The 21659-nt window shown below is 40.0% G+C and overlaps 1 protein-coding gene across 1 annotated transcript in view; it reads left to right on the top strand.

Moving 5' to 3' along the window:
- ADCY2 (adenylate cyclase 2) overlaps positions 1–21659 on the top strand; it is a 350931-nt gene that overhangs the window by 10558 nt on the left and 318714 nt on the right. Inside the window, exon 2 of the mRNA XM_045848376.1 lies at positions 10753–10950. Within this exon, the coding sequence (XP_045704332.1) occupies positions 10753–10950 (198 nt within the window). The remainder of the gene's footprint in view (positions 1–10752; positions 10951–21659) is intronic.

Here is a 21659-nt window from a genome sequence, read left to right on the forward strand (position 1 = left end):
TACATGGATTTACTTCTCCCTCTTGTTCTGTACATTTACTTAGCTTTAAACAGTTTGAGGCTATTTTATTGGGTTTATAGATGTTTGAAATTGTTATAATTGCCTAGGAATTGAGCATTTCATTATTTTATTTTTATTCTTAAAGTTACTTTTCTTTAATGCATTATTTTGTAAGATACTAAAATAACATGTTTTCATCTTTTTATTTTCAACCTTTCTATGTCTTTTTGCTTAATTCTGTCTCTCCTAAATAGGACATAGTTGGGCTTTGTTTTATTATCCAGTCTGGGAACCTACTTTTTAATTGGCAAGTTAAAAACCACTTATTTTGTTGTGATAATTGATGTATTTGCACTTGTTTATATCATTTTACTTCTTTGATATCTGTTTGTCCCAATTCTTTCTCCTTAGTCTTTCATTGTTTCTTCTTTTGGCTTGATTTTTTCTTTTTCTGTTTCTCATTTTTTCCCTCTGATCATTTGGAATTTATTTATTTTTTGTATTATTTTGGTAGTCACTCTTGAAAATTTTTTATAATAAAAATTGAAAGTTGGTCACTCTTGACACCTGGTTCATTAAATGATTTTGAAACACTTTATCCCTACTTTTCTTTTCCTTACACTATTAGTGTCATTATTAAATATTTAACTTTTTTCTTTTTAAGCCTATAAATTAGACACTTATTATTATTCTTTCAGATAGGCAGTGTGAGTTTATACCAAGGTGTTTACCATTATATTTGTCCACCTTCTTCTTTCATATTACATAGTCATTTTAGAATTATTTAATTTCTTCAAGGTTCTTTTAGAGATTTCTTTTAAAAAAATTTTATTTTTATCTTTGACCATCTGGCTTATTTCACTTATCACAACACTCTCTAGTTCCATCCATGCTGTTGTGAATGGTAGGAGTTCTTTCTTTCTGCTGTGTAGTATTCCATCGTGTAAATGTACCATAGTTTTTTCATCCACTCATTTTCTGATGGACACTTAGGCTGTCTGCAGCACTTGGCTATTGTAAATTGCACTGCTATGAACATTGGGGTGCATGGGTTCTTTTGAGTTGATGTTTCAGAATTCTTAGGGTATACTCCCAGCAGTGAAATTGCCGGGTCAAAAGGCAGTACCATTTTTAGTTTTTTGAGGAAATTCCATACAAGTTTTCCACTGTGGCTGCACCAGTCTGCATTCCCACCAATACCATATGGTCTCACATATAAGTGAAACCTAATCAACAAAACAAACAAGCGAGCAAAATAGAACCAGAGACATGGAAATAAAGAACAAACTGACAGTAACCACAGGGAAGAGGGGAGGGGGATAACAAGGCAAATAAGCTTTTAAAATCTATTTGTCTATTGATGGACACTTGGGTTGCTTCCATAGCTTGATTATTTTAAATAATGCTCTGATGGATGTGGGGTGCATATATCATTTTGAATTTGTATTTTTTTCAGATACATACCCAGAAGTCAAGTTCTTGGGTTATAGGTAGCTCTATTTTTAATTTTTTGAGGAACTTCCATACTGTTTTCCATAGTGGCTATACCAATTTGTCATCCCACCCAACTTCAACAGAACAGGAGGGTTCCCTTTTTTCCACATCCTGGTCAACACTTGTTGCTTGTGGATTTATGGATGATGGTCATTCTGACAAGTGTGAGGTGATATCTCACTGTGGTTTTAATTTACATTTCTCTGATGATTAATGCTGTTGAGCATCTTTAATGTGTCTATTGACCATCTGTATGTCCTCTTTGGAGAACTTTCTGTTCAGCTTCTCTGCCCATTTTTTTAACTGGATTGTTTGGGTTTTTTCTTTTTGGTATAAAGTTTGTATGAATTCTTTATATATTTTGGTTATTAACCTCTTATCAGACGTGTCATTGGCAAACATGTTCTCCCCTTCGGTGGGTTATCTATTCATTTTGTTGATGATTTCCTTTGCTGTGCAAAAACTTTTTAATTTGATGTGGACCCATTTGTTCATTTGTTGTTTTGTTTCCCTTGCCTGAGGAGGTATGTCAGAAAAAATATTGCTAAGAGAAGTGTCAGAGAGTTTACGGCTTATGTTTTCTTCTAAGAGTTTTTTGGTTGTAAGTCTTACATTTAAGCCTTTAGTACATTTTGAGTTTATTTTTTGTATATGGTGTAAGAAGGTGGTTTAGTTTTATTTTATTTTTTGCATGTATCCAGTTTTCCCAGTGTTGTTTATTGAATAGACTTGTCTTTCCTCCATTGTATGGTCTTGCCTCCTTCATCGTACATTGATTGTCCACATAGGCATGGGTTTATTTCTGGGCTCTTTATTTTGTTCCATTAATCTGTGTGTCTGTTTTTATACCAGTACCATGCTATTTTAATTACTATAGCCTTGTAGTATAGTTTGATGTGTGATACTTCCAACTTTGTTTTTTTTTCCTCAAGATTGCTTTGCTTATTCTGGGTCTTTTGTGGTTTCATATAAATGTTTGGATTATGTCTAGTTCTGTGAAAAAATGCTATTGATATTTTGAAATGGATGACAGTCTATAGATTGCTTTGGGCAGTACAGACATTTTAATGATACTAATTCTTCCTATCCATGAGCACAGGACATGTTTCCATTCATTATTATCTTCTTCAATATCTTTCTTTAATGTCTTTTAATTTTTTGAGTACAGGTCTTTTCCTCCTTGGTTTAATTTATTTTTAGGTAATGTATTTTCTTTGATGTAGCTGTAAGTGGGATTGCTTTCTTCATTTCTCTTTCTGGTAGTTCATTATTTGTATACAAAAATGAAGCCAATTTCTAAATACTTATTTTGCATCCTGCTACCTTGTTTAAATTGATTTATTGGTTCTAGTAGTTTTTGGTGAAATCTTTAGAGTTCTCTATGTATAGTACCATGTTACCTGCAAATAATGAGTTTTACTTCTTCCTTTTCAATTTGAATGCCTTTCATTTCTTCTTGTCTGACTGCTGTAGCTAGGAATGCCAGTACCATGTTGAATAAGAGTGGTGAGAGTGGACATCCCTGCCTTGTTTCTGATCTTAGGGGAACACTTTTAGCTTTTCCGTGTTGAGTATGATATTACCTGTGGGTTTATTATATTGAAGCATGTTTCCTCTATTTCCATGTTGCTGATAATTTTTATTATAAATGAGTGCTAGATTTTGCCAAATGCATTTTTTGCATCTATTGATATGATCATGAGATTTTTTACCCTGCCTTTGGTTTATGTGCTGTTACCATGTTAATTGATTTATGGATATTCAACCAACCTTGTATCCCAGGAATAAATCCCATTTGATGATGGTGTGTGATCTTTTTAAAGTACTGCTGAATTTGGTTTGCTAACATTTTATTCAGAACTTTTGTATGCATGTTCATCCAGGATATTGGTCTATAATTTTTTTAATGTTTTTGTCAGGGTTTGGATCCAGGATAATGCTGGCCTCATAAAATGAGCTTGGGAGAGTTCCCTCTTTCTGAATTTTATGGAATGGCTTGAGAAGGATAGGTGTTAATTATTCTTTGAGTGTTTGGTACATGTTACATATGAAGCCATCTAGTCCATGGCTTTTGTTTGTTGGGGGAGTTTTTTGATTACTGAATCAATTTTGTTGGTTATAATTGGTCTATTTGGATTTTCTAGGTTTTTTTCTGGATTAGTCTTGGAAAATTGTATATTTCTAGGAATTTATCCATTTCTTCCAGATTGTTCAACTTGTTGACATATTATTCATAGCAGTTTCTTACAATCCTTTGCATTTCTGTGGTGTCAGTTGTCATTTTTCCTCTTTTGTTTTTCCTTTTATTTATTTGGGTCCTCTTTCACTCTTTCTTGATAAGTCTGGTGAAACATTTATCAGTCTTGTTTATATTGTAAAGAACCAGTTCTTGGTTTCATAATATTTTGCATTGCTTTTAATATTATTTCATTTTCTTCCACTGTAATTTTTCTTATTTGGTTCCTGTTGCTTACTTTGCACTTTGTTCGTTGTTGTTTTTTAAGTTCCTTTAGGTGTAAGATTAGATTGTTTATTTGAGATTTTTCTTATTTCCTGAGGTAGACCTGTATTGCTATGAATTTCCCTCCTAGGACTGCTTTCACTGTGTCTCATAGAGTTTGTCTTGTGTGTTTTTATTTTCATTTGTCTCAAGGTATGTTTTGATTTCTTCCTTGATTTTATTATTAACCCATTCATTGTTTAGGAACATTTTATTTAGTTTTCATGTGTTTGTGTGTTTTTCAGTTTTTTTCTTGTAATTGATTTCTAGTTTTATATTATTGTGATCAGAAGATCAAAATCATATTGTGATATGATTTCAATCTTTTTAAATGCATTGATATTTCTTTGTGGACTAAGTAGAGAAGATTTTTTATGGTAAATCTCAGCTTTAAAAATTATTTATCTAAAAATGGTTACATTTTTTCTTTCTTTAAAATAACTTTTGGTGATTATACAAGGTTGAATGTTATTTTATACTCATTAATTCACCATTACTTCTTGCACCGTTGAAATTTCTTCTCTAATGCTGTGGTGTTCTTTGTGGGTGATCCCTCCTTCTGGTTAGGCACTCTAAGGATCTCCTCTTCATCTCTAATATTTTGCATTTCATCATGTAAACATGCTTGTATTTCTTTTTGTCTAACTGACATTCTGGAGTTGTAGATTATTGGTTTTCATTAGTATTGCACAATCCCCAAGTGATCTGTCTTTGGATATTTTATGTCAAGTTTCTTCATTTTGTAATTCAGAGATTCCTATCAGACATTTGTTATACTCATTTATTCTTTTTATTCTACTCTTCATGTATTAATGTTTCTTATAATTTTTATCTCCTTATATTTTTTGTTGCATTGTTTTTAAGCTTTGTTTTGTTGCCCAGTTCACTAATTTTTTAACTGTTTTTTTTTCTGTTTAATGCAGTTGTTGGGCTTTTATTTATATGTTTATGTTTTTCGTTTTTACGTGTTTCATTTTCTATGTTATACTTGATTGATTCCTGTTGTGTCATCATCTTGTACGTTCCTTTAAACATGTCGTGTACAGCTAGTCTGTGTTCTCTGGCTGCCAATTTTGACATGTGGTTTCCTTGGAAATCAAAACCATTTGTTTCTTCTATTGGATCCTCATTCTTAGTTATTCTGTTCATGTGTGTGTGTGTGTGTGTGTGTGTGTGTGTGGTTTTTAATGTAAACTGTTTGATTGTAATTGATAGGCATATTGAAGTTCTAAGTGGGGAAGTGTTTTCCAAACAATAGTTTGCTCTGGTTTCCAAGATAGCTGGAATGTGCCCCAGCTGAGGTCCACTTTGGCTTTCTTTGCCCCGCCTGCTATTCTGTGGATCTACAGTCTGCTGGGCTTCCCAGCCTTCATCATCTGTGGCACCCCATTATGCCAGCAGTGCAAGGATGGTTCTTGCTTCTCCCAGCTGCCCTAGGCTCCATGTCTTAGCGCACTCATTTATATGTGTTTTTTTGTTTTGTTTTGTTTTGTTTTTTTGCAGGGGGATGAGGAGTGGAGGTTTTGGAGAAGGAGAGGGGAAGGGAGTTGGAGACCTTATCTTCCTTTTGTGAGACTAACATTGCCATCAGAATACCTTATATTTGGGATCTGGTTCTTATGTAAAGGAAGGTTCTCTAAAGTATGATGCCTGATTAAAAACAATTTCCCATGTAAAATGCACTTTTTCATTTAATGCCTTTATTCATATTCTTAAAATGTCAATGAGAATTTTGTCCTGTGTCATAGGAGCTGAGAATTAGTAAATATGGCCAGACTGGAGACCATGTATTTGTATGTATGTAAACAAGTCATTTGTAAAATAAGCAGGTAGAAACTAGTTCATATTTTGTACACATACAATTTGTGAGTTTATTTCAAAAATATTTATATGTTGTGGATTGTTTAGCATGATAAATTGACTAAGGTTTGGATATAAGAAGGCTTTCAGAATTTTTTCAGAATTAGTTTTGCATTTTACCTTTAGATCTCTGATCCAATGTGAGTGGGGAGGGTGTAAAGTATGTCTGGATTCACTTTTTTGGCATGTGGATATCTATTTAGTTGTTTCAAGATCTTTTGCTGAAAAGACTATCCTTTCTCTCTTGAGTTGTCCTTGTTCCTTCATCAGATATCTGTTGACTACATTTGTGCAGGTCTGTTCTGTTCCATTGACCTGTCTGTCTCTTCTTCTGCCAATGCCACCCCATCTTGAATACTGTGGCTTTCTAGTAAGTCTTGAATTCAGGCAGTGTTAGTCCTCCAGCTCTGTTCTTGTCTTTCACATTGGATGGCTAATCCGGGTCTTTTTGACTCTTCATATGAGCTTTAAAATCAGTGCGTTCATAGCTACAGAATAACTTGTTGGGATTTCTATTGGGATTGCATTGAATGCATAGATTAATTGGGGAAGAATTGACATCTTGACAATATTGTTTTCCTATCTGTGTACGTGGACTATTTCTCCATTTATTAAGATCATTTTTTTATTTATTTCATCATGGTTATGTAGAACTTTTTAATCAGTATTTTTATTTGTACCTCATGATATTTGGAGTATGTAGAAAAGAATGAAAAATATATTTTCTATTATATCACACACACACATATATGAGTAACAGTCTATATCTGCACAGATAAACATGAAGTCAGATGTATAGCATAGCCAAAGGCCGATTTCATTTGCACAATGACAACTATTTAAAATAATTTGCGGTAGTAAAGTAAATTATTATTTAGAATGCAAAATGGGCATCAATCCATTAATGAAAAGTCAGACTAAAGAAGAAAGTCAGACTTTGAAGAAAAAAGGAAGTGTTGGTTATCATAACAATAGTCTCTGTTATCTGTGGTGTGGCTGTGAGGCACAGACACCTGGTGCCTATGTGGTATCTATACTGCTGTTCACATTAAGGCACAGACTGGAGGGTCAGAGCTCACTCTGAGGCACAGCAGTAAGTAAGGGGACCTGGTTTCTACCTGCAGTCTTGGGACCTCAAAGCACTTCAGTAACATATCTTTTCATAGAAAAGCAGTGTTTTACATTAGACTGCCCTTTACCACCTAAATGAAAAATTGTTCTGTTTATAACACATGAAAAATGCACATGGAAAAGAATGAAAATACAGATAATCTGTTGCTCCATGAAAAAGCCTCTCAGAAATAAAGGAGCCATCACATAATAAATAAAAGTGATGGGTATTTAATAGGCCTAGCAATTAAGAGTCATCCAAAATTACCAGAAAATGCATTGAAAAAGAAAGGATAATATGTCCAAAGAGAGTGATAGGAACCCATTATCATTACAGTAGATGATACCATGCTTGACATCTCCCTTTTAAAGGCATTTTAGTACATTTCATTTAGTTTGTGTTTTATGGTAATTTTTTTTACCATTTTAAAGTCAAATTTTAAAGGCATTTTAGTATATTTTGGTACTAATAAAGGCAATTTAGTACATTGCTCTTAGTTTGTATTATGTCATCTTTTTGTGTGAAGGGAGAAGGGGTTTGGGTATGTAAACATATTTATTTATATTGACAATGTTTTCAGTGTTTTAGTTCACTTTATTTTAAGTAACTCTGTTTGTTTTATACTCTGAATTTTGAAAACTCAGCTAGCTCCAGAAGAAAACAGCCATGGGGCGTGCCTTGTGGCTTCATCCATCTTTCAGTCTACTGGAATAGGAGTGGGAGGGGGCCCATGTCATTTCAGGTCTGAGGGCATTCCTTTATTCAATGTACTTAGCCTGAAGAAAAATGCATCATGCCAACAGTGCGACTAGGAAAGGATGTAGTTTATGAGCTTATACATTTTTAAATGAACACTCTGCTGTTTTTTCCTTGACACTCTTATAAAAGATTCTATTTTGTGGAGAAGTCTGTATTACAACTTTCTTGGAGCCGGAGTTCAGAGGCAGATGAAGACTACCTTGATGGTTGGTCTCTCTCTAGAGGAGCCCCTGTATTAGGTTTTAACAGTGGGCAAGGCCACAGCCTCATGAGCAGCTGCTGACTATCTGTAGCTGTTGGCCTTGGCCATCTGCGAGCCCTCTCACCCACAGACGTGGGGGACACTTTGAAGCTGAAGGAAGGTTGTCCTCTGGAACTGACTTGGTAATGCGAGGCATCTGGTGAGCAGGGAGGTGTACGTCACCAGCCCTCTGGGATCACATTCCGACTGAGAGGCTTTCCTGTGCCCCTTCCTCCCTAAAAATACACCCACTATTGTAGTGTATAAGTGTGTTAGCATGTAGATGGGAGTAACCTTTGACCCATGTAGATGGGAGCTTGGGTTTTTTAATTTCTTATTCTTAAGAAATGAAAGCACTTTTATTGGATCTCTAAGAATAGGATGGGGCCTAGGCACTGGGTACACTGCATCTAATGCAGAGGTCACCCTACAACCGAGACACTCACTTCTCAGTGATGAAGACCCTGACATGGAAAAAAAAGGGGGAGGCAAAGACCACCATATTTCAAGCCCACCACATTATCTAGCCTTATCCTATACTGTGCACAGTGCTGTCAGCCAGTGGGTCTTTGTCATGTTCATAGTTAGATCTTTCAAAAGAGAAATGCAGGAAAAGCACCTACAGGTAATTCAGTATGTCCTCCACTCCCTGGAAGGGCTCCATCACCATCTTCCAGTTCATTTGCCTACTAATTTTAACTTTACAGTTATGCACATTCTTATAGCATTTTCAGCCTTTCTAGAGAAGTAAGAACCAATAAAACCCATCATGGTTTCTCCCCTACTGGGTTAATGAAATAAATGAAAAGGCATACTGGGAAAACAGCTGTCCCGGTTATTCCTTGGTTACCTTCTGCCCACAGCTGTCAGTTAAGTCCATTTTGGGAAGTTTAAAATAAAATGAGTTTGCAGGGCTCCATGTGTATAGTGATTACAACCTCACATTTGATTACAACCTCACAAAAGGCACGCTGTCATATCCATGCTTACGTTGATACGCGGTGTCTGAGTTCAGGGGGGCATTGGCAGTCTGGTGGATATCTGATACCCTTTTGCAATGATTGTAACATGTGTCTGTGGGTAAGAGTACAACTTAGACACTTAATCGTGGACAAAAATAGCAGTGAGGGAGAGAATAAGAACATCACATTTAATCCTCTTGCCTCCTGCCAGTTCTGGAAATGTACATTCTTTTGGCCACTCCAGGGCTGGCCCATTTGGTGTAGCTCACAATCTCTGCACAACCAGAGGGCAGAGTACTGCTGTGGTGGCTGGCACAGACCCCCCGCCAGATCCCTTGGCTGAGTTCTAGTTCTTTCTTCCTTCCTGGGTGGTCAACCCATGGCAACTCATTTTCATTCCTGGTGCCTTGGTTTTCTCCCCTGTAGAGTGTTGCTAGCAGCAGCGCCCCATCATGGGGTTGTTGAAAGTGTTAAAGAGGTTAATATAAGTGAGAGTGCTTAGTATAAGAATCTATTAGTATTTGCTGTGGTTGTTGTTACTGCTGCCATGTTCCCAGGTATCACATGATACACATAGAATTGTGGAGTCATCAAGGATAGGCCTGGGTTCCTTTCTTCCCCCTCCATGTTTACCGGGACTTGGTGTGGTTATTTGGCTGATTGGCGCTGCTCCATTTCCCCTTGGTTAGTGGCTTGATATCTGAATAGGGCCATCTCCAGTGTGAAGCTGTAACTACGCATGGGGCAAGTGGACCTGGAAGCGACCAGAAAAGGGGAGGTCTTCACCAGACTCAAGGAGCTGCTCTGTAACTCCCAACTTTCACTGTAACTTTTAATATTCTGAAACTTCAGTGGAAGTTTTTAGGGTCCCAGCCATATGGATTCTTTTGATTGGAACTCCTTTGGGTGTGTTGGTAACTAAACATGTTGAATGAGGATGAAGGACCTTGAACTGTGTTCCCTCCGTGGTGCATGCTTTTCTTAGCAAGTTTCTAGCATAGTGTTTTGCAGAAGCTAAAGCCTCAACTTGTGCTTGTATAATTAAAGGAAACACGATGTCTCTTACATTGTGTTGAATTGGGTAGAATCAAAATAGTGAGCCTTTGGGAAGGGGCTAGAAAGAGATACCTGGAAAATGAGAATTAGTGATCAAGTGTGGATTTTAAAATGATGCATTAGTAAGAAGTGATTAATAAATGCCCATTTTCTTTCTGCTACCCAAGCCCAAGAGAGCTGGAGAAGGAAACTAGCAAAATGGCATATTCTTCTAAGTATTTCTACCTCTCTCATCTTCTATATTTAGTATGTTCTGTCCCTTTTCTATTAACCTATGATCCCTTTGAAATATTAATTGCCATGCATTAAAATAAAAGCTCATTACTTTAGAGACTGAGATAGTTTCTGGATTTTCTGAAAATAAAATATTTGAAAATATTTGGAAGCCTTCATTTTCTGTGGTCAGGCCATTTCTTAAATCCTACGGTGCAGGCAGTGAATATGGTTGTCTTATTTTATCTGGATATTATGCATTCACTTGCATTCACTTTTTAATAAAATTTATTTCTCCATTTTTCAGGGAAAACTTAAATGTGATGGCAAAGCTCTTTTGCATATTTAAATAGTGAATACTGGGATATTTATATGGCAAAACCTGGCTATTTAACAGGAAAATTACATTTTCCAAAGTGTAAACTTTCCACTTCTGAAATAATTCTTAAAATCCAATGTATTTTGACACTGATGAATGTTGATAAAATTGTGGTAACATAAATCATTGCCACTATGGTTTTTCTAAATTGTACCTTTCAATATTTTTTTCCGTTAGGAAGTGGAAGACAATGTGGCATTTTTAATAACGGTTCCCACTGCACTGGCGATTTTCTTTGCGATATTCATCCTCGTCTGCATTGAGTCTGTGTTCAAGAAGCTGCTCCGCCTCTTCTCTGTGGTGATATGGATCTGTCTCGTGGCCATGGCCTACCTGTTTATGTGTTTTGGAGGCACCATCTCTCCCTGGGACCAGGTAAGGTATTAAAATGGTTTTTATATTTTCTTTGTGTGCTCTGATTTGTGGCATACTTAATTCTGTAAACTTGGCCCTAAACTGAAAACAAGAGACCTTTAGAAGAAAGTCATTTGAAATAGTCATCTTTGCGGTGACCTGATGCCTGAAGTCACTTAATGGCCATTTTAGCTCATCAGACCTGCTGGCAGCCAGGGTGAGGGCCTGGGTCTCACTTGTCACTGGTTTTAGATGGCTAAGTCTAGGTTTACACCTCACAGCACCTTTCAGTAGTGCCATCTTCTCCTGGTTCCTTGAGTTTCCCTGTCATTCCAAGATTCAGAGCTCTGGGATGGGAGCCTTACCTTGTGCCTCTAATTCTCAAAGACTGGAAGTTGCCCTTTAGCTCTTTCTCAGTCACTGGATCTTTCTCCTCACAGACATACTTCTGTGATACTGAATTATGTATCAATATGAATGCATCATATTGATAAGATTGCTTCCATACATGTTGGAAAACTCATAGTTCTTTATTTGGAACCTGATGAGGCTCTCAGCTTAGAACATGGTTCCACCTGAAAGGTGTTAGGTCTTTAGGAGTGTGTAGTCTGATGAATGGGCTGCTGCTACCTGGATGTGACCCACTGACTACTAGATTAAACAGTGTGTGGTCCAGGATACAGGCAAGTCTGGGCTGCAGATATTATGCACAAGTTACTAGCTTCAAGCTTGCTATCAAAGCTGTGGGGTTCAATCGCTATTCAGGGAGAGTGTGAATTGAACACCAGGAGGATCATCAGACTTGGTGAGGACTCAAGAGGCTGGATAGGAGAGGAACAGGAACTAGGAATGGATAGAGAAGACATTTTTAGGAGCAGGGAACCAGTGAGAGAGAATCGCCATAGAGAACAAGGGAGAAGGGACATTCAAGATGGTGATAGACAACGGGATTCAAGCATCAGGACAAAGGAAAGAGCATTTCGGTGTGCCTTAGCCAGAGAGAGCCCTGGATGAGGTGTCCCGTGGCTTCTGTTGTCCCCTGACCTCAGCCAAGCCATCTTTGTGTTTGGACTTGAATTTCTTTTGCAAAGGCAGAGGACTGGAGTAAATGAACTCAGGTTGGCCTCTCTGGCTCTAAAAGACACTGCCCTAGTGGACAGAAGAATCCATGGTGCCATTTCCAGGTGTCATGGAGGCTCCTGTTATAGTCTCATTATCACTCTTGCCTTCAAGCCTCTTGGAGAGTGGGCACACACCTCCATGATCAGGCCGGTTCCACCCCTGCCTCAGCTCTGCCTCTCTTTTTCACATGCCCTGTCCCCAAGCCTCACCCAACTGCCTTAAATGGTGCACATGGTCCACAGTCCCTCCCACCTTCATACTGGCACACACAAAACAGAAGAAGGAGGTGGTTTATGAGGATTGGTTTTTTGTCCTGTGGCATGGAGCCACTGGTGTCTCCTTGCACTAATGCTACTTTGTTTTAAGGATAAAGCTTCATAAGAAGCCTTACTTTCTGGAAGAGCAAGTATCCACTCCATGTTGTTCCACTCCATGTTTGTTCTAAACAAACCACCCTGAGGTTTGTTTAGAATTTTTCTTAGCTTATTCTCTACATGAATTACAGAATCAGCTTGTCATGTTCAGTGCAAACTCCAGCTGGCATCTGCAGTTAAGTTATATGGCATTTTCTATTTTTTGTTTTGAAAGGTATTTAACGATTAGGAAATAATGTAATGATATTATATAAAACATCCAGAGATGTGCTCTTTTTTTTCTATGTATTGAGTCTTTCCATAGAATGACGTAACGTGTCTCTCTAATAATTCTGGTTTTATTTTATGTCCTTCAAAGACTTCTTCTCTTCATGAAATCAGTAGTAATGTCCCTTAGACTTGTTCCTCAGTCTCTGTAATTTTTGGGTGATTTTATAAAAGGGATTTTTTTCTTATTCTCTTTTCTATTTAATATCTGTGCATAAGGATATTGCTCTTTTTTATGTTGACTTGGTATGGTGAATCCTTATTAGCTCTGTTAGTTTATCTGAGGGTGTCAGTTTTATTTATATAGACAGTATTAATCATCTCCAGATAATTAACATTTTCTTACTTCCAAATTCCAAATTCACTCTGTTCTTACGCATTGTTTTGTGCAAGTGTATTAGCCAGGGCTCCTACTGCAGAAGTGATTAACAGTGTGAGTGGCATCAGACCTGTTTTCAACATAATTGGGTCATCAGTAATTCTGCCAGGAATTCAGTGTTTGTTGTATGATTATTATTATTTTAAGAGAGCCAGTTAATCAGAATAAGGACCTCCCACCTGTCTAGAGTGCTCTTCTTCCACATATCGCGTGGCCCCTCTGTTACCTTCATGGACCTCATGTGTCCCTGCCTCAGAGCAGTGGTCTCTGATCTCCAGATGCCAACCCATGGGGAGACTCCATCAGCCTGCTTTCCCCTGAATAGTACTGACGATGATTTACAGCACCCCACATCATATTACATCTCTCTCTCTTTGTCTACTGGCTGTATCCCCTGAGAGAATGTAAACTCCTGGGCTGTGACTGTCTTTTTACTCTTGTCTCTTTGCACCTACAAGAGTGGCCCACTGATGGACAGTGCTCATGGCTACTCGCTCAGGGTCTCCATTAATGGATGACTTGATTTTGTCATCTCCGGATTTGTTGTTGTTGTGGTTGGATTTTTTAACCCACTTGTGCTGTTTTTGCCTATCTTTTGTTTTTATGACATACATTTTAGTTATATTGATGCTGTCCACTGACTTTAAAAAATCTCTTTGAGCATATTAAGCATACTTATTTCGTAGTCATTTTTTACTTCTATTTTCTCAAGATTGATTTCTCACAGGTGTTGAGTTTGTTGGCTAAATGTCCCAGCACTAGTTATTCCTGTGTGCTTTGACATTGCCGTTCCCAAGCTCAGGTTGAGTGGGATTTTCTACTTCTGCCCTGAGACGTAATTCCACCTGTGAGGTTGCCTTCGCTATGCAGCCAGGGCCCCCTGCAGAACTAGATTGTGTGTGGAGCCTTGGTCTACTTGACATTGCAGGTGGGGTGGCCAGCCCTGCTCGTGGCTTGGGAAAGTTTCTGGGACACAGCTGTGTCTGCCTGATGCTCAGAAAAGGCCAGGGCCAGGCAGGTTGCAGCTCTTTTTGGTCACGCTTCGTACTTTGGGGGCTTGGGTGGGATGTCTTTCTCACACTGTGGGCCTGCTCACACATCTTTCCAGGAAAGGGCCACTTTGGGCCCCATTCCTCCACTGGAGCTTGAAATGCTGCCCAACCCTCTTGGCCATGGCTGCCCCATTCCGCAGGAATGCAGATTTGAAATGAAATCCTTCTGTCACAGTAGCCATAAGTCTGGTATCTTTTAATATAGGCCCCTCAGTAAGCAGTAACCTTCTATAAGTGTTATAGTAGGTTCACTGTGCTTAAAGAATTGTGCCCAAGGAGTGGTTCCCAGTAGGAGATTGTTAAATTAATGCTGTTGTAGTAAGGGGGTGCTGGAGTGAGCACACTGTGCAGGCGAAGGGGACAGCCACACGTGACTACCCTCACCGCTGGCACCGCTGGCACCACTGGCAAGTTCAGAGTTCCCAAGACCACTCTGAGGTTTGGTAACTTCCTAGGAGAATTCACAGAACTCACTGAAAGCCATTATACTTACAGTTATGGTTTATTACAGAGAAAGAATATAGGTGAACATCAGCCAAGGGAAGTGTCCAGAAAGACTAGCAAATGTGGAGCTCTCATTGTTCTGTCTCTGTGCAGTCACGGATGGTGCTCCTCTCTCCACAGTGTTATGTGGCACTGTGCATGGAGTGCTGCCTGTCCAGGAAGTTCAGCTGACCCTCCTGTGTCCAGAGTTTTTACTGGGGCTCAATCATACCCTGCCTGCATGGCTGATCTTTAGTCTCCAACTTTACATGATACCTGTAGTTCCCAGGCCCTCTGAAGCAGAACTGATACAGTGTGGCTCTAAACCCCCATTGCAGATTATATTTAGACTGTCTGGCCAAAACTCTCAGGCAAACAGAGACACCTCTGTCAGGCAGAGCATTCTAGGGGCTCAGGGATGACTGCCCAGGAGCACAAGGCAAAGCCTAGACCCCTCTTTGGATTAGGAGAATTCTTCACTGTTCCGGTGGCTTGAGTGTAGATTCTGCTGTTAATGCATCTTGTGCAGAACATAGGGTATAAGCAGCCAGCACATGTATCATTGGGCTGTGCCCGGCCCTGTTCTGGCTGCTTTCCTTACGTAACCTCATTTATCCCCACATAACTCCATGATGTGGGCACCATCACACTCATACTTTCCAAGTGTAGAAACAGTCACGGGACGTTGAAGTACCTTGCTCATGGCTAAGCTGCTGGTCAGTGAAAGAAGCGATTTGAATCCAGAGGGTCTGACTCCAGAGGTCAGCTCCTATTCATGATAAAAGTTGTTCTCTTCTGGGAGTGATGTCACTCCCAGGGAACATTTGTCCAGTTCTGGAAACATTAATTGTCACAACATGGATTCGGGGGATACCACTTCATCTAGTAGGTAGAATCCAGAGGTGTTGCACAGGGTAGAACCCCCCCCACCCCAAAGAATTACCCAGCCCCAAATGCCACAGGTGTCCAGTCTGTGTCTTACAATATGGCCCCTGAATGAAAGGCCTTTTCAAGGCCTTTTAAAGAACCAGTTGCTAAAACCTCAATAGGTGGAAGTGTACAGAGTTACCAGGGCATGATTTAAGAGTGGTGGTGTTCATTTTGATCAGGCAAAAAGGAGTCATTTTGCAATAACATGTAGCCATGGGAGAGGTCAGGCACGTAGAAAGGTGGCAGGCTTAGAGACTGGCGTACTAAGCCATGTGGAAGCAGTTCCTAGGGAAATAAGGAAAATGAAAAGGAAAACTTCAGGGGATTTGCCCTCACAGCCTTGACTGCATGTGGAGCCTTCCCAACAGCGGCATTTTAATTCAGCACAGATCGACCCATCTTGAAGTCCCTGTTACCCTGGGCTGCCGGCTCCCCAGCCCAGCTGATGTTTGTTCTACACAGCTGCCTCTTGGAAGGAAATTTTTTAAAAATATTTTGTTGATGATTCCAAAAACTCCAAGTGAAGCCAGGTGGTAAATTGCAGAGTTTTTGGCTCCAGCTGTTTAGTGGCTGCAGCTGTATTTTGGATGAAGTCTTGTCTGTGTGCTTCTTGCTTGAACTGATTTGCCAGTATGCCCTTAGTTTGTGCTATGCCTTTCCCATTGATAACATGATAGAGAAACAAGATAAATACCATATGATCTCACCTGTAAGTTTAATCTAATCAACAAAACAAACAAGCAAGCAAAATATAACCAGAGACAGTGACAGTAATCAGAGGGGAGGTGGGGGGGATAAGGGGGGGGAGAAAGGGGGGAGTGTTGTCAGGAACATGTATAAAGGACACATGGACAAAGCCAAAGGGGGGTAGGATGAGGCCAAAGGGTGAGGGGTGGGCATGGCTGGGGTGGGGGAGTGGTGGGAGGAAAATGGAGACAACTGTACTTGAACAACAATAAAAAATGAAAAATAAAAAAATGATAGACAAAGAGGATGGTGCTGTCACTATACTTCATCTTATTTATCTGAATGGTTTGAAGAATACTTGATCTATTTTGAGCTCAAAATTAGTACAGGGGTATATAAGGTATTAGCTTTCTCTATACTGTTAGATCAAATAAATGACATTGTTTATTTATTTATTTTTTAAATTTTATTTTAATTATTGTTCAAGTACAGTTTTCTGTCCTTTACTCCATCCCAGCCCACCCACCCATCCCTTCCCACCTCCCTCCCATTTCCACGCCCCTAGTTTTTGTCCATGTGTCCTTATTTTTAAAAATTTTTTTTAAAAAACGCCAGTGCCAATGTGCATGGGGTGCAACCTCCTGCCTTCTGCACATGCCCAGTGCAGTTACACAACATTGCACTGATCCCTGTCCGGAAATCTCGAATGTAGGACTTGCCTAATAAGTAAGTCCTATTAAAGAGGATTAACTGCGTTTGACAAATGGGGTCTCAGATTTGGGCCATAAGTCTGAAATCAAGGTGTGGGCAGAGCCACGCTCCCTCTGAAGTCTCTAGGGGAGATCCTGCCTTGCCTCTCCCAGCTTCTTGTGGTTGCCTGCCATCCTTGGCTTGTAGACATGTCACTCCAGCCTCTGTTTCCATCATCATGTGCCACACTTGTCTGTGTGTCTCTTGTCTTCTCATAAGGAGAGCCATCATGCTGGATTTAGGGCATACCAATGTTTTCATCTTAAATCGATTACATCTGTGAAGACCTTATTTCCAAATAAGGTCATATTCACAGGTGCTGGGGGTCGGGACTTGAATATATCTTTTTGAGGGACTCAATTCAACTCATGACAGATATTTCACAGGGAGGAAGACACGCTGTTTCCTCAGTGGATGCTCTCCTGCTGCACCTTGTGGCTTGTTGCTCTGACATTCACTCCCTCTGGTTAGATTTTGACAACTGCTCTTGACATCAGTCTTCACCGAATCTGCAGATCCAGCTTGGACTTAAATGTTTGCCATGGAAGTTTTCACACTTTTCCAAACTAGTGTCCATCAGGCATTAGGGACGTTCTTGTGTGCAATTATCTTGTTGAAATAAATCCACCGTCAGGAATATGTAGACAAAATAACCCAAGGATTGTATGGCCATGTAAACAAACAGCGGCATGAACGAGTGTTTGTGCATTAGAGAACTTGGGTGGTCTCTGCTGTCTGAATAATGGAAATGCTTCTTTGGGTTCCTACATTAGTGACGTCAAGTAAGTCTTTCTTGCTTGATACATTTTTGTAATGTCTTTGGTTCACCTGGTGAAGTTTCTGTTTTTTAGATGCTGTTTTATTTAATGAATTTTTAACACAACAAATTCATTTCATCTCAATTGATAACTACTGACTTATAACCCTCACTCTGAGATGGGAATAATCTTCAGAAGACAGCAGGGCAGGAGGGCAATTGCCCAGATGGGCTGATGTGGTGGATACCGGCCAGCACTATCCATCTCGGCTGCAGATTCTCGTCAAAACATGAGAAAAACATACACAGAGACAACCAGGTCCTGTGGGGAAATAGGGCTAGAATGGCCACTCTCTCTAGTGGAGAGTGTCCTGTATCCATTCCCAAGCAGATTTTTATTGAGAATACAGACTTAGCGTGTGGATTCACAGTCTGGCAGAAAAGATCAAAAGAAGTAGGTGACTAACAAAGGTGCAGACAGAACCCCTGCTGTGATGCTGGGCAGAGCTTGGAGTTTTAACATATGAAAAGACTACATGGCTCAAAGGGCTAGTTTTGGTTTCCTGTCTGTGCCTTCAAATTCTAATCTAATAACATCCTCCAGCAAACAGATCTCACAGGATCTTGCATATTCTATGTCCCAGGCCTGATTACCCCGGGGGTCCGCCGTCTCTGGTCTGGGCTGCACCGCCCCTGTTATTTCCGCAGGCCTGAGTCAACAGAGAAGACAAAGGCAGCCAGGAGACTTGGATTTCTCACATCTAAGAACAAGGACTCTGGCTTTGACATAGCTGAGGGGGCAGGGGTTGATGCCATTACCCCTTCATTTCCACAGCCCCGAGTCTCTTCCCTGTCTTAGGCGATTCCCTCTGTGGGAAGTCTTACCCGTCATTGGCTAACTGATCAAGCTTAGGAGGTCAGGCACAGAACAGGCAGTGTTCATGCCAGGGAAATAAGTTTTTGTCTCCTTAGTGGCTCCTGGTCTGGAAATCTCTCACTCAGCCTCAGTCACGGGGGGTTACAGCTTCCTGAGACCAGGCAGGGCGGTCCCCAACAGGCTGATGCTTATACACAAGAGATCCTGGCTTGGCCAAATGAGGACAAGAGGGCTGAGTCGTATCTGCATTTGACTCCAGTTTTCTGTATCCCTCATACTAAGAGCTCATTGAATAGAGTTAAGTAAACACTTCCATTCCTGACAACCCCGTTTCAGTCTTGGCAGGGAGACCATGCTGAAGTTGTTGTATAGATTTGTTAAATTACCTACTCAAAAGGCTAACATTTTGCTCCAGGAAGAAGAGACTTTCTTTGTCCTGTTTCCTAAAAGTATGCCAGACATTCAGCATGTGCCTATGTGTGTTTTGTTACAAAAATAGGACATAAGTGTGCAAACATAATTTTCTTATTGAAAGTGGGTGAAATGTAACAAAACAAAGGCTCTCATAGGCTTTGAAATGGTACAGAATTGGTTTGCTTTTCCTTTAGTGCAGTCACCTGGAATGCAATGAAAGAATGTATATGCTGTGTGAGGAACCTAGCATGTGACTGAAAGGGGAAAACTCCAGCCTGTCCCTGAGTATCTAAGAAACCATCTCTGAAAAAAAGAAAGAAAGAGAGAGAGAGGGAGAGAGAGAGAGAGAGAGAGAGAGAGAGAGAGAGAGAGGGAGAGGAAGGAAGGAAGGGAGGAATGAAGGAAGGGAAAAAGAAAGAAAGAAACAAAGAAACAAAGAAAGAAAGAAAAAAATCATCTCTGCTTTTGTGCACCAGGGTGATTTCTCAGGGGGCATTTTAGAGTTAATAGGAAGAAGCACACACGACTCAGAAAAAAAGCAATATAAAAATTATTCTAACAGTAAAGATGAGGGTTTTCAATTTTTTTGTTTTTAATGGCAAAGAACATACTGACAAAATGCGAATCTTAAGGAAGTGCAACAGCACAGACCAGCCTGAAGCGTCGTTATTTTGAGATCCCCCACATTTCTGCTGTTCAGAACAGAGGTGGCATTTCTGTGTTCTCCCTCCTCTGAGCTCCCAGCCAGAGCCTGAGAAAGTCACATGGGCTGTGCAGTGACCTGGGAATTTCTGCGACCCTCACCGGGCCTTGCCGTCCTGACCTTGTTCAAATAGACAGTTCTGTCTGTGTTTCTGGAACAAGCTCTCTGCTTCCTCTTCCTTCTCTCCTCCTATGCTTTTCTTTAGAGAAGCACAGGCCCTGGTACTGAGATGGACATTGTAATTAAACTGTCATTTGCTATGGAACAGGCACAGCCATTCTCACCTCTACACTTTTGACGTCTTCCCCAACCTCACCCCCATATCAAAGTGCATTTGAAAGATGGGGTGGCTTTGGAGGCATTTTCATTTGCTGTTCTTTTCCCAGTGTACAGCATAGTGTCACGTGTTGTAGGGATCATATCACAGATACTTGTGGAAATACTGCATGAGAGTACACATAGCATACCTATCATCTTGCCTCTTCCGTTGCAGTAACGATAGAAAACACTTCTACCATCCTGGTCCTTCCCTGCACCAGGCATGATTCAATTACATACATAACTTGTTTGATCTATACAACCCTGTGAAATAAGTGCTACAGTATTTGCAATTTCTCAATTGAGAAAACCCAAGCCCCGAGAGGTTAAGCAAGTTCTCCAAAGTCACACAGCTAGGAAGAGAGCCAGAATTTGGACATGACATTTTGGAACCATGATCATCACCCGTCAACTCCACATGCCCATTGTAGTTGACAGCTGTGTGGTGTTTCCTGTTGTGACTTGGCAATCGACAGATTATTGTGTGATGAGGAAGGCAGTTATTTAGGAATTCTAGATTGTTCTGTCTGAACTGATTTTGGTTATGTTGTTTTTGGGAAGAACTTCATGGAGAAGTAGCTGTTATTTCAGAGATGACAAAAATCAATCATGTTGCTGGTTTTAATTGTCAGCAGCACATAATCCAAGTTGGAGGTATTTTCATTCCTCAGAATGAGTCACTAAGAGAAATGGGACATATTTGATCTGAGGAATAAATATCTGTATATATATATATTATATCAGGCAATAATATTAGGAATCAGTGATTGCTTTTATATTGAAATTAACATCAATTCCTTATAAACAGATTTTTTATAATTTCCTTTCTTCTTGCTGGTGTTGTCATTGGTTCTGTCTCAGCTCCTGTGTACTTGTAATCAGCCATTGGTTTTGCACAGATAAACCCCATCAGACTCAAAGACATTCACCAGGATGCCAGCGCAGGGTGCAGTCCAGACCAGCACCAGGTTCTCTCTGCTTTGGGAGAAGCTGTGCTGGCTTCGTCCAATACCTTGCTTGATGTCTGTGCAGTGTGGCTCATGTGCTCTGGTGCGTCGGGAGGATGCTGGTCCTGTGTATGCAGCTCTCCAGGCATCTGGAAGCGCCTCTGGGAAGGCCAACCTGAAGATGAAAGAAGTCATGACTGTGATCTGAAATTTATAGTGTTTTGCTGAAAAAGTTAGAATTTTATTTTACAAGGGAGGAAAAATGTTCTGTGGGCTTCCAAAGCATCTGTTATTGACACAGTTTAAATGGAGACATTTTTGGTGGTGGTTGTCTTAGGGCTTCCTGCATTCAGTGTCCTTGTGTTTGCCAGATGGTTTTATGAAAGGTTGTGTTTGTAATAGAATTCCAACTACTTTGGCCTTGCAGCTTGGGTGCAATTGTTCCATCCAAAGACATACACTTACTGGGAACCGGTAAATGACACAGCCTGTTGCTGGTAGGTTGGGACTGTGTGTGTATCTACGTGAGTGTGCAGGAGAGCTGCCGCCATGAAGGCGAGTGGATTCTAGGTTCCAGGCTGGAGCAGCAAGTGCGGAGGAAAAAAAAATAAATCCAGAGTTCAAATTATTTCCTATTAAGAGTTGCTAAGCAACACCTCACTGAGCATCT

The sequence above is a fragment of the Phyllostomus hastatus genome, unplaced genomic scaffold (assembly GCF_019186645.2).
Source record: "Phyllostomus hastatus isolate PE091 unplaced genomic scaffold, TTU_PhHast_1.1 phas_contig_58, whole genome shotgun sequence".
Lineage (NCBI taxonomy): Eukaryota > Metazoa > Chordata > Mammalia > Chiroptera > Phyllostomidae > Phyllostomus > Phyllostomus hastatus.